Genomic DNA, 14,019 nt, shown 5'->3' with positions numbered 1-14,019 from the left:
GCATTTCCAATAAAAGGTTGGGAATCTCTGCTCTAGATGATTCACCATATGAGGATGCACCTCTTTCTATACATCAGATTCCCTTTGCCTTGGAACTCATTTACAGTGATACCTCGTCTTACAAACCCCTCGTCATACAAACTTTTCGAGATACAAACCCGAGGTTTAAGCTTTTTTGCCTCTTCTTCCAAACTATTTTCACCTTACAAACCCAAGCCGCCGCCACTGGGATGCCCCACCTCCAGACTTCTGTTGCCAGCGAAGCGCCCGTTTTTGCCCTGCTGGGATTCCCCTGAGGCCCCCCTCCATGGGAAACACCACCTCCGAACCTCCGTGTTTTTGCGATGCTTCAAAAACATTACAAACCTCGTCCCGGAACCAATTTAGTTCGTAAGACGAGGTATCACTGTATTTCATAACAGATTTCGTGAATCACCGTAAGCTTCCTATAAATGCATCATCATTGCTCTCTGATTATTTTATTAATAGCCGGTTTATCTTCAGTGTTGTGATTCAGCCTGAGGCTCCTCAGGGAACGGCTGGAACTCTGCCGGATCCATGCTCAGAGGGGGAGGACGATGAACAGGAGGGGGAGGACCAGGCAGAAGAGGAAGAGGAGGAGGGAGAGCAGCCTGAGACCCCCGGGGGGGGCCTCTCCTCAGCGAGTAGCCTGGATTCATTAGATGAAGACGCCCAGGCTATCATAGATATGAGGCAGAGGCGGGCAGCCCAAAGAAGGGGCCAATTAGCAAGGTATTTCCATCCCTGAGTTGGTAACAGCTGGGTTTGGGTGTGGTTCTCCTCAGCAGGGTTGAAAAGGCAGGCCCGCCCTTACTGTATTGTGGAGAGTTATCAATTGGGAGTCCTGTGACCTTGCTTCGATTCTTGACGTCTCTGATCCTGACTTGTGGCTTCGAAGGCTGAAGACTTGGGGGAGGCGTGGGTTTTATTACCTCCAGCGTTGTTTTTGCCAGCAAGAATCCTGTTTTATTGCCTGGCCGTCGTGAAACCTCTGTGAAGCTTCATAACGTTCCTACCTGTAAGAAGTTTTTGTTACCTGTGTTTGCTTTCCAGTATATAAACTGCCTTTGCTTTGTACCAGTGTGTCTGGGTACTATTTTTAGTTGGTGTTGGCGTCTGGGGGGACCCAGACAGAGTCTTCGGAGAGGGGCGGCATACAAATCTAAGTAATAAATAAATAAATAAATTCAGTATGCAACATTTTCACCTCCAGCTCTTTGCCTTGCCTTGACTGCCAAATGCAAAATATCGCCACTACCTATGAGAAAATTTGATGAAGTTCATGTCCCAATTAACCAATTCGTCTTCATTAGGCCAGAGCAATTACTGTTATGGCTACTAAGAGTATGTTGGGAAATAGTTTCTAAATGAAGAAATTAAGACATAATTAATTGCCAAACTTCCAGCAAATTTGATGGACCTAAGAATAGATTCTTGACCTGTTTATTTAAAACTAGAATTTCTCTTTGGAGACAGCATCTTTTCCCCTCAGTAATTATAAAGAAAATAGCTTCTGCCTATTTTTCCCCCTTTCCATTCTCCCAGTGATATTTAATGGGAATTGGGTGAAGATGACTTTTGCGAAATGCCTGCTATCTTTATAATGAGTTCACCCTACTCAGCTTGGCACTTCTATAAAAAATGCAGCTACTACTATTCCTTTGCCATAGTTCAGCTGAATACTTTGTGCAGTGCAGTAACTGTGTAGAGGGATAAAGCATTCAATAGCTGGAGTTTGGGATTATGCAGAATACGACCTGAGGCTGTAAGGGCCTGGATGGAGATGAACTCGCTGGATCTCAACCCTAATAAGACAAGTGGCTTTAGGTTTTTGAGCTCCTCTCCAGTGGCTTATTGACTCTGGATGTGGTAGCATTCCCCCAAGGAGAGTTTATTATTATTATTATTATTATTATTATTATTATTATTATTATTATTATTATTTATTAGATTTGTATGCCGCCCCTTTCCGTAGACTCGGGGCGGCTCACAACACAATAAAAACAGTTTATAACAAATCTAATAATTTACAATTTAAAATATTAAAATACCCCATTATTAAACAGACATACACACAAGCATACCATACATAAATTGTATAGGCCTGGGGGCGATATCTCAGTTCCCCCATGCCTGACGACAAAGGTGGGTTTTAAGAAGTTTGCGAAAGGCGAGGAGGGTAGGGGCAGTTCAAATCTCTGTGGGGAGCTGGTTCCAGAGAGTCGGGGCTGCCACAGAGAAGGCTCTTCCCCTGGGGCCCGCCAACCGACATTGTTTAGTTGACGGGACCCGGAGAAGGCCCACTCTGTGTTGGCATCCAATTTGGAGGTCCTCTTGATGTTATGACTCTTTCCGAAATTGCACATGGTAGCCATGATCAGGGAGAGGCTTTGTGAAAATTAATATTATTTGTCTGTTGAGTAAATACATTCCTAGATTCAAGATGCTTTCCTGTAATCACTCTTTTCACAGTTAGACCTGCCAGGTCCCTTCCTTTAAACCAGAGGTCTTCAAACTTGGCAACTTTAAGGCTTGTGGATTTTGACTTCCAGAATTCTCCAGCCAGCAGAGGCTGGCTAGAGAATTCTGGGAGTTGAAGTCCACAAGTCTTAAAGTTGTCAAGTTTGGGGACCCCTGCCTTAAACATTGTTATTTGGTAGAACAGGGGTCAGCAACCTTTTGGACCTCAGGGACTACTAAATCGATAATTTAAAATCTCATGGACCACTAACATGAATTTGTAAAAAAAAAAGAGTAGTTAGTGCAATATAGAAAACACAATTAATTTTTTTGCGGACCACCAAAATTTTCTCATGGACCACCAGTGGTCCATGGACTACCAGTGGTCCATGGACTACCAGTTGGTGACTGGTGTGGTAGAGCATCAGTGATGCACTTCTACTGTAGTTGTCACAATCTCTTGGACAGTGTTTCTCTGATAGTTTGAGGTCCGCTACCCTCTTACCTCTGGAAGTTTGGTAAAATATCTCTATCTTAGCGCTTAGCACTGGACAAAAATTGAGATGAGCCAGTGATGGATGTTATGGCGGAAAAATGTCATTCTAGTTTGTATTGGTGATACAATTGTTTCATTGGTTTTGTTCCAAGCTACCTAGAATGATTGCATAATGTCTGGCTTGCTGGATGGGTAGATAGATAGATTTCGTTTTAGAAAAAGGAAGAGAATAATACAGAACTTTAGAAGGGAGTGGGACCTCATGTTTTGATTTGGAAACTGTTCATGGCATCGGACCAGAATATCTCCGAGACCGCCTTCTGCTGCACGAATCCCAGCGACCGATTAGGTCCGACAGAGTTGACCTTCTCCGGGTCCCGTCAACTAAACAATGTCGGTTGGCGGGCCCCAGGGGAAGAGCCTTCTCTGTGGTGGCCCCGACTCTCTGGAACCAGCTCCCTCCAGAGATTAGAACTGCCCTTACCCTCCTTGCCTTTCGTAAACTCCTCAAAACCCACCTTTGTCGCCAGGCGTGGGGGAATTGAGATATCTCCCCCGGGCCTATATAATTTATGTATGATATGTTTATAGGTATGTCTGCTTAAAAATGGGGTTTTCTTAACTTAATTGTAAATTATTAGATTTGTTATGAATTGTTTTATTATGTTGTGAGCCGCCCCGAGTCTACGGAAAGAGGTGGCATACAAATCTAATAAATAAATAAACAAACAAACAAATAAATAAATAAATAATAAAATTCAGCAAGCAGAAAACAAAACTATCAATTTAAAAGTAAAAAAACAATAACACAAATACGACATACCATATACAACCCTCTTTTTATGAGCAATGCACTGCACAAAATTTATTTGATTCTTTAAAGAAGTATCAAAGGAATAATAAACATGTGATTTTTTTTTACACAAGGGCAGTTATTTTAGCAGTAGTCTTAAGCCATGTTGTCTACATACTGTAATAGAAAACAGTGATTTCCTCTTTTGAGAATGAGTCCAGTTTCTTTTCAGGTTCATATGATTCATTCTCCAGTGGGGCATAACATATTGTTTCCGCTTTTTGATTTAATTGTAGTTTAGGCTGTTGTTTGAAGTGTAAATTATGATTAATTTTACCTATTTTATTGTAGTTATTAATACAATAATTATATGGTATGAACTATATTATGCCTAATTGAAGCTAAAAGCAATAGCATTTAAGTTTCCCCATTAGCTAATAGACCATCAATTGCTGGGGGTTTTCTTGGCTGTGAGCTCAGCTTCTTTGGAAAAGATTGTCCAATAGAAATAAAATGAACCCATAATGAATGACCTTTAAATGTCTGTCTTAATACTGCCCATAAACCTACACCGTCGACACGAATTTATTCTGAATCATTGTCAGGAGTACTGAACTTCTTTATAGAATTACTTTGCCTGTGACATTTCGGTAATTGATTAGTAATTAACTATCCCAAATGTGTGTACAGTGTTCATTCAGAATAAACAGCTTTATTCAGTTGCATTATCTGGGTGCCTAATATTTAAAGATGACAGTATTTTCATCAGGGGTGGGTTCTAACTTATCTTGATGCTGGTTCGCTTCTTATTTATTTATTCATTCATTCATTCATTCATTTATTTATTCATTCATTCATTCATTCATTCATTCATTCATTCATTCATTCATTCAATTTTTATGCCGCCCTTCTCCTTAGACTCAGGGCGGCTTACAACATGTTAGCAATAGCACTTTTTAACAGAGCCAGCCTATTGCCCCCACAATCCGGGTCCTCATTTGACCCACCTTGGAACGATGGAAGGCTGAGTCTTCCTTCCTTCCTTCCTTCCTTCCTTCCTTCCTTCCTTCCTTCCTTCCTTCCTTCCTTCCTTCCTTCATTCATTCATTCATTCATTCATTCGATTTTTATGCCGCCCTTCTCCTTAGACTCAAGGCAGCTTACAACATGTTAGCAATAGCACTTTTTAACAGAGCCAGCCTATTGCCCCCACAATCCGGGTTCTCATTTGACCCACCTCGGAAGGATGGAAAGCTGAGTCAACCTTGAGCCGGTGATGAGATTTGAACCGCTGACCTTCAGATCTACAAGTCAGCTTCAGTGGCCTGCAGTACAGCACTCTACCTGCTGCGCCACCCCGGCTCTTCTTGTTTGTTGCACATGCGCTGAGGAAAAAAGACCCAGACTGGCACTGACTGAACTGGTTTTCTGATGTCATCATGACATCACTGGTGGTTTGCTACCAGTTCAGCCGAACCAAACCGAACCGGTCCAAATCCACCTCTGATTTCCATGCATGACCTGTGCTGAGCTATAAAGAGGAGATTGGTCTGCAGAAACAGTCCCAACGATGCTTTTCGAAAGGCAACTGGACTTTCTTGGGTTTTTTTCCCTTGAAAATGTTTTGCTTCTCATCCAAGAAGCTTCAGAACTGAAGAAGCTCGGAAACGTTCGTCAAGAGTCAATTTATTGTCAGGGTTCCAAGTAACACACCCAGAGCAATCAAAACTCCAAGGCAGTTGAATTCCTCAAAGAATAGATTTGTTGGATATGCCATATTGGCACAAACTGCTCAAAACCGACTCTTAAATATTCCTGCTGTTTTCATCTAATTAAAAGTAAAAATTCTTTCACTTTCTCCAAATAGTCACATGGTCCAATCAGGATACAGTACAGTTGCTGAATAGAATAGAATAGAATTTTTATTGGCCAAGTGTGATTGGACACACAAGGAATTTGTCTTGGTGCATGCGCTCTCAGTAAGTAAGTAAGTAAGTAAGTAAGTAAGTACATACATACATACATACATACATACATACATACATACATACATACATACATACATACATAGAATTTATTGGCCAAGTGTGATTGGACACACAAGGAATTTGTCTTTGGTGCAGATGCTCTCAGTGTACATAAAATAAAAAGATACATTTGTCAAGAATCATGTGGTACAACACTTAATGATTGTCATAGGGGTCAAATAAGCAATGAAGAAACAATCAATATTAATAAAAATCTTAGGAAACAAGCAACAAGTTACAGTCATACAGTCCTAAGTGGGAGGAAATGGGTGATAGGAATGATGAGAAAAACTAGTAGAATAGAAGTGCAGATTTAGTAAAAAGTCTGACAGTGTTGAGGGAATTATTTGTTTAGTAGAGTGATGGCATTCAGGAAAAAACTGTTCTTGTGTCTAGTTGTCTTGGTGTGCAGTGCTCTGTAGCAACGTTTTGAGGGTAGGAGTTGAAACAGTTTGTGTCCAGGATGTGAGGGGTCAGTAAATATTTTCCCCGCCCTCTTTTTGACTTGTGCAGTATACAGGTCCTCAATGGAAGGCAGTTGGCAGCCATTGTTTTTTCTGCAGTTCTGATTCTCCTCTGAAGTCTGTGTTGGTCTTGTTGGGCTGCAGAACCAAACCAGACAGCTATAGATGTGCAGATGACACCTGGACACCTGATGGGAATGTCTTTGGTTCCCAGGAGAAAATATTTTATTTTGGCTACCAGCCCTCCCCCAGCTGTCTCTACTCCCCCCTCCCTTTCCCACAGCTCCAGTTATGGCAGCACTAAAGCCTCAAAATGGCCACAGCCAGGTCAGTTTCAGGCAGTGGTGGGTTTCATTTACCTTCGCTACTGGTTCGGAATTATGTGCAGACCCTTCTACGAATGCACAGATCATCTGTGATGACATCTGAGTGGGTGGGCAGAGCCTCCCGTCACCGCCACTACCAGTTCGCGTGAACCGGTCCAAACCGGTAGCAACCCATCCCTGTCTTCAGGGTTGATAAAGTTTTCAAGGAAAACCCCCAAGAAAGTCCAGTTGCCTTTGGAAAAGCACTTTTGAGGCAACCATAATAACTTGGATGATTGAGAATGTCCATCAGTGACTTATGGGAAATGGATTCTCATGGCAGCTGCAGTTCTTGCTGTCAAATTCAGATGGCTTTGAAGTCCTGGAGCTCCAATTATAATGATTAAAGTGAAGATCTTTGATAGCTTGCATCACAATTTCTTGGGAGAGATTTCTTGGAGAGACTAAGTTGGAGCACCACTTCATTCCATTAAGAAGTCAAGGGAGAGGCTGACCCAGCATCAAGTTGGACTTTAGAACATATAGATGAGTAGTTGGAAATAAAAGTATGAGGAAGAAGATAGGAGTTAAACGAAAAGTGGAGATGGTTTGTCAGATGATCAGTCTACTTTGAAGGCATGGAGTAAATAGAAGACATTTGAAGGGGTTTGGATTTATAGGGTATTTGATGTGGCTTTGTGAATGGGACAGTAATCTTAATCCATCTGTCAGAAATGGGAGTAGGTTCTCCTGTTTGGGTGGGTGTTGGAGGTACTGGACTAGATGACCTGCAAGGTCCCTTCCAACTTTGTTATTTTATATTCTCTATTCTTTTCTGAAAGTCACTCTTTATGCTTCTCTTATTCCTTCCCAACCCAGGCTCACATTTGATTTTAACCAAAAGTTCCAAGTGATAGATTTATATTTCTTTATACGGTAAAGTTCTTAGTCTGACCACCATGGCAGTAATACTAGGTCTGACTCATTTAAAGCTGTTTGTTAGGAAATTAAGATTCAGTGGCTCCCCCCTCTCTTCTTTATTCTTTTAACATTTAAATGGAGCCTCTGTGAGAGGAATCATCCATGGTTTGAGGGTGCAATTACCACTACCAACATGCTAATGATATCCAGATATACAGCTGTAATTGGAAACTGCCTCTTAAGGAAAGTTTAGAGATGATTGTCGTGTCCATGTTACATCCTGTAGTAGAGGCAGATTGAAACTGCCTATTGGAAGCTATGCTGATACCTGGCATCTATCTAGTAATTAGAGAGTTATGAGCAGATGCTTGGCAATGATAGGAAACAGTTCAGTGACAATTGTAGGAAACAGGACAACAATTCTCTCCTCCCTCCCATGAACTGTCTTCTGTTTACAGTTCCTGTTTTAATCCGTTGCGTTCAACTCAGGAATAGATATTGCTGCAGATAAAAAGATAAGAACTGAATTGGGTATGTGTCATTTATTATTATTATTATTTATTAGATTTGTATGCCGCCCCTCTCTGTAGACTCGGGGCGGCTCACAACAACAATAAAACAATATACAACAAATCTAATAATTTAAAAGTCACTTAAAAACCCTTATTAAAAAGCAAAAACAAACATACCATGCATAAACTGTATAGGCCCGGGGGAGATGTCTCAATTCTCCCTCTGGCGGCAGAGGTGGGTTTTAAGGAGTTTACGAAAGGCAAGGAGGGTGGGGGCAATTCTAATCTCCGGGGAGAGCTGGTTCCAGAGGGTCGGGGCCGCCACAGAGAAGGCTCTTCCCCTGGGTCCCGCCAAACGACATTGCTTAGTCGACGGGACCCGGAGAAGGCAACTCTGTGGGACCTAACCGGTTGCTGGGATTCGTGCGGCAGAAGGCGGTCCCGGAGATATTCTGGTCCGATGCCATTTACATCTAAGATTTTTTTAAAAATGTATTCTGCCTCTATTTTAATAAAACACATTAAGGGATTATAGTTATATGACCCAACTAAGTTTAAAAAAACATTTCAAATAATATTTGTATGCTTCTATTGTTTCACTGCTTCTCAAAACTTGCTCAGAACTACACAGATTTTCTTATTTTTAGATGTCTGGACACATTATTCACATTGTTGGAATATTTGGTACACGTAGAGACAAGTCACGTCACCCATCTGGAAGGGTAAAAAATTACACATATGCTTAAAACTATCAACTCCTATTGCAGCAGCTACTCTCTAGGTAGCAAAATTGGGGTCTTATATATTACTGAAAATGAAATTAACAGTTTTTTTAAAAAAATCATCTATTTTTTTTCTCTCTCTCTCGTTTTGCAGGCAAGAGGAGCAGACATCCCTGAGATTTCTGGAGAGCTATCCTTGCGGACCTGCGGCAGCACAGCTAGCATGAAAGTGAAGAATGTGAAAAAGTAAGATGTTTTCTTTCATCCTTGCAACTTCAGTGACGTTCTTGGCATTCCTAAATGTTGACTCCAAGCCACTGATGGACTTGTTGTCAATACACAGGTGGAGTAAGTAAAATTAATCCCTGTTGCACAAAGGCAATAAGAAATAAAAGGGAAAGGTTTCGCCTGCCCAGTCGCATCCATTCCTAGAGCAGTGTTTTCTCAATTATTTTCTGTTTCTCTCCCCCCCCCCCAGAAGAAGTAAACATTTTGTGCCTCCCCCAACTCTCTGGGATTGTTTGCAATATTCAGCATGTTTTCACTGAAAAAAGTCAAGCGGCTTATCAGTGTGATTGGGATGTAATGTGTTTAAGTGACGCCTTAATTTATTTGACTTCATGCTGTCTGCTGCCAACATTTTTAGACACAGTAAACATACCGGTCTTCTCCGTACTGAAGGAGCGGGTCCAGCAGTCACATGGGTTGCTCATGTCCAATCCGGTGGAACTGAGCCTAGTATTAAAAAAGCTTGCTGGATCCGCCCCTTCCCCAGAATTCGCTCAGTTCGCATATCCTGCGGTTGTATTGTGATAGCTCGTTCAACATTCTAACACCTTCCCTTCGATCTTTCCTTCAAAAGTAGTAAGAATTATTTATCCTTATTTGTTTACTTGCACTAATAGCGCCAGCCGTTTGCGGCTCGGCTTTTTTCCTTGGGAGAAGTTGCGGTTTCGTTTTCCCACGGCTGTTTTGCCGTTTACGATCCCCGCTGCCGCTTGTGGATTCCTTTAATCCTTTGGCCTGGAGGTCTTGGTGCAAGTATTGCTTCATTGATTTATTTATATTGTTAAGGGCTTAAGAAATACCTCCTGCGGAGTGAGACGCTTGTTTCTAGTCTCCTGGACTTAGTCGATCGCTTCCCCTTTAAGAATTCCATTACGGAGCGATTTTTCGGCGCGAAGGCCTTCGCACCCTTTTTTAATTTAGGCCTCTCGTGTTGGCCTTCTGCCAGCCGCGTAGGCCTCAGTCCACCGCTCGGATCCCGGAGTGGGCTTTGGGACGCTCAGGCTTAATTCTCCACCGGCTAAGCCTCCAACCAGAGTGCCTTGGTTACTTTAATTAAAGTTTAGGGAGGCTGGCCACGCTGTATTTGGGGACACGAACTCTGGGTTTGCCCAGATTGCCCTCAAGTCTCAGCAGCTCCGAGGCCTCGGAGCAGGATCCATTCCTCTTGGGAAGTCTTTGAAATTCTTCTCCCTAATTATTCAGTTATTTGGCTCAGCCTTGTCTTCTGTTAATTGTCAGACTATGGCTACTTTTCCCAAGAGAGGCACCACTCAAGGTCCCAGAGAGGCCAGGCCTACAGGCGATGAGATTACCAGTATCCCCCAGGCCTCGACCTCCTCTTCTTCAGGGGCCCGCCCCTCGACCAAAGTCACCAGGGCTGAGAAGAGAAGGGACCTAGCCCTACAAAAAATCCATGACAAATCAGCAAAGCATTTGAAAGTACAGGCCCAAGTACTCAGTAGTCATGACCCCCCAGAGGCTTCTAATCTGCCTTCTTCTGGGGTCACTGTGTTATCTCTGGATGAGCCAAACCTAGACAGACCCCAACCTAACCTATGGGGAATAGGTCCAGAGGAACCAGATATTATTGAAGATTCCCCCCAGCCAGGATCCTCCCAGGCCTTCAGGGATTCTTCTGCCATTCCTGCTGATATTTCTAGTTTACCTCCTGAATTCCAATCTATTTTTTCTGTGTTATCCAAGGCCATTGATGCTAAACTCTCTACCATCAATGCGCTCCCCTTACCTCCTCCACCTCCTCGTCCCTCCCGCCCCTTGGGTTCCTCCCCAACGGTTAGAGCTCCTATTCAGGATGAATCAGATTCCTCTCAGGACGAATATGAGGATATGGAGGAGGATGAGGATCCCTTTCAAGGCCTCTCAGATGATGAGGAATCCCAAATAAAGGTTCCTTCTCCAATTACTATTTTTCCCTCTCAATTGTTCAAATCTCTCCTCCTCAAAGCTAGAATTTCTACCGGATTGGCGGCCCAGGAGAAACAGGCCTCCACATCCACTGATCCCCCGGAGGAGAATTTACCTTACTTCACAGAGGAACAGGAGGATAACGAGGTAATTCCTATGCCTAAATTGTTTAAAGATGCCTTACTTAAGCAGTGGGATTTCCCAGCCTCTGGGCTTAATCCCACAACCAAGGACAAAAAGTTGTACAAACTCTCCTCCTCCTATGAGGAGCTCCTGTCCTTTCCTAAACCGGATGAACCTGTCAAGATCCTTCACTCGGCGGCTGCTGTGCCAGGCGAAGCAGAGGAAGTCCTCCGCCCAGAGGACAAGCGGATTGAACAGATGCTCAAAAGAGGATTCACCGCAGATTCCTGGGCCATTAAAAGTTCTGCAGCGGCTTCCTTTTTCTCCAGAGCCATGCTTCTGTGGCTTCGCCAACTTCAACAGCATATTCCCCCCGATGACTTGAGAGGTCAACAAGACTTCAACAAGGTATTTGCAGCTGCTCAGTACGTGGCTGATGCCACTTTACAATCTACTAGATTTTCTGCTAAGTCTATTGCAGCTTCTACAACGGCAAGAAGACTCCTATGGCTTCGCCCTTGGCAAGCAGGAGTACGTCAGAAGTGGCAGTTATCTCTGGGACCCTTAAAGCGCGACCTTCTTTTCGGGGATCTTCTGGATCCACTCCTCACGGAAACCACGGACAAGAAGAAAGTATTGGGTCCAACTACCAAAAAGGCCACCAAAACGCAGTCCTTTCGTCGCCCAGGGCGTCAACAAGATCAAGCGGCTTCCTATCAGAGAACTCCAGGTCAGTATTCCCCCCGCTTTCGTTCCCAAGGTAGGAACTCCAGGGGCAGAGGTTTTCGCTTCCAAAGGGGAGCGCCCTCTAACAGGGCTTCAAAAAAACCTAGATGGTAGTTTTTCCTCGATTCCCATAGGCGGCCGCCTAGCCTATTTCGCCTCTAATTGGCGTCTCACCTCCAAGGACCCCTGGGTCATTGACACTGCTCAAAAAGGCCTTCTTTTAGAATTTACTTCTCCCCCTCCTAAACGTTTTATTTCCTGCCCTTCTCCCAGGTCCTCCTCAGATTGTAACCGTATGGAGGAGGCCATTTCCCACTTATTGTCCATCAGAGCCATTCAACCGGTTCCCCCCGGTCAGAAGGGCCTAGGTTTTTATTCCATCCTATTTATGGTTCCAAAATCCTCCGGAGGTTGGAGAGCTATTTTGGATTTAAAGAAGCTGAACCTATTCATCAAATATAGGAAGTTTAAGATGCACTCCTTATCATCCATTTTGGCCGCCATCCACCCGGGTGATTTCATGGTCTCTTTAGACCTCACTGAGGCCTACCTCCATATTCCTATAGCCAAATGCCACAGAAAATTTTTACGTTTCTCTTTTCAGGGCAGGCATTTCCAGTATAGGGCGATGCCATTTGGCCTTTCCTCGGCCCCTCGGGTCTTTACAAAGCTCTTGGGGTCCCTGGCGGCCTATATCCGGGCGTCACCCATCCACATTTTATGTTACCTTGATGATATTTTGGTTCATGGGAACTCCCTAGAGAAAGTGAAAACAGACCTTTCTGTCACCATGTCAGTTCTACAGGACCATGGATTTTCCATCAACTTTGACAAAAGTCATCTCCAACCTTCCACATCCATTTTACACCTGGGATCCGTTATTAATTCAGAATCCTCCCAGGTCTTTCTCTCTCCTGAGAGAAAAATCAGTATAGGGGAGTTAATTTCATGCATTTTATCTCAACCTTCAGTTTCCATAGTAACCCTGTCTTCCCTTTTGGGGAAGATGGTGTCATGCATAGGCATCATTCCTTGGGCTCGCCTTCATGCTAGGGAACTACAGTGGCTCCTATTACCCTTTCAGAGATCGGGGCACAGCAACTCAAGTCGTCGCATTGTCATCCCACCAATCGTTCGCAGATCCTTCAAGTGGTGGAAGTCTCCGGCCATGGACAAAGGATCCCCGTTCAGATGCCCGGATCAATTTGTCATCACCACAGATGCCAGTCTATCGGGATGGGGCGCCCACGCCCAGGGGATGATAGCCCAGGGCACGTGGTCCCCGGAGGAAGCTTCCAAGCCAATCAATTGGCTAGAGTTAAGAGCCGTATCCCTGGCTCTGAAGCATTTCTCTCCTCGCATTCCCAACCGGCACGTTCTCATTCTCACCGACAACATTGCCACAAAAAGCCACATCTGCAGACAGGGGGGCACGAGATCCAAGGCCCTCATGAGGGAGGCCCTCAAGTTAGGCCTTTGGGCGGAAAAACATCTTCGGTCGCTCCTAGCCGACCACATCTCGGGGAGCCTCAACGTCCAGGCGGATTGGCTATCTCGAGCAACGATAGACCCAGGAGAGTGGAATCTCCATCAAGACCTGTTCCATCAAATCAGCCTCAGATTCGGCCTACCAGTTCTGGATCTCTTCGCGACCAATGCGAACGCCCAACTCCCTCGCTTTTTTTCCAGATTTCCATCCCCGGGAGCGGAAGCAATCAATGCCCTCCGGAGCCCATGGCCTCCAGGCCTACTTTACGCATTCCCTCCAATTCCAATTCTCCCGGACGTGATTCACAAAGTCCTCACCGAGAGGGCCCGAGTAATCCTAATCGCCCCTCATTGGCCCCGCCGGCCCTGGTTCGCGGATCTCCAACAGTTGTCCGTCCAGGACCCTTGCCGACTCCCCGTTTCGGGGGATATGCTGCAGCAGGGGGCCTCATTCCATCCAGACCCGGAGTGGTTCCACCTCACCGCCTGGCTGTTATCAGGAGAGACTTAGAACTGCGTGGCCACGACCCCGATACAGTGGAGGTCATTTTAAAGGCCAGAAGGGGTTCGACCAATCGAATCTACGACCATACGTGGTCTAAGTTTCACCAGTGGTGTCTACAGGAAGGTCTCTCTCCCCTGTGCATCCCCATACACAGGATCATTTCCTTCCTTATGCTGGGTTTCCATCAAGGACTTTCCACCAGCACCCTCCGGCGTCATCTGGCGGCCATTTCCTCTGTCCTA

The 14,019-nt window shown here is 44.5% G+C and overlaps 1 protein-coding gene across 3 annotated transcripts in view; it reads left to right on the top strand.

Moving 5' to 3' along the window:
• The window catches only part of ARHGAP32 (Rho GTPase activating protein 32), a 265,471-nt gene that overhangs the window by 97,156 nt on the left and 154,296 nt on the right, over positions 1–14,019 (top strand). For all 3 annotated transcript variants that reach the window (XM_070765689.1, XM_070765693.1, XM_070765690.1), the window contains exon 3: positions 8,876–8,967. In XM_070765689.1, the coding sequence (XP_070621790.1) occupies positions 8,876–8,967 (92 nt within the window). The remainder of the gene's footprint in view (positions 1–8,875; positions 8,968–14,019) is intronic.

Source organism: Erythrolamprus reginae, chromosome 12, assembly GCF_031021105.1.
Source record: "Erythrolamprus reginae isolate rEryReg1 chromosome 12, rEryReg1.hap1, whole genome shotgun sequence".
Lineage (NCBI taxonomy): Eukaryota > Metazoa > Chordata > Lepidosauria > Squamata > Dipsadidae > Erythrolamprus > Erythrolamprus reginae.
This window is presented reverse-complemented; position numbering and strand designations above follow the sequence as displayed.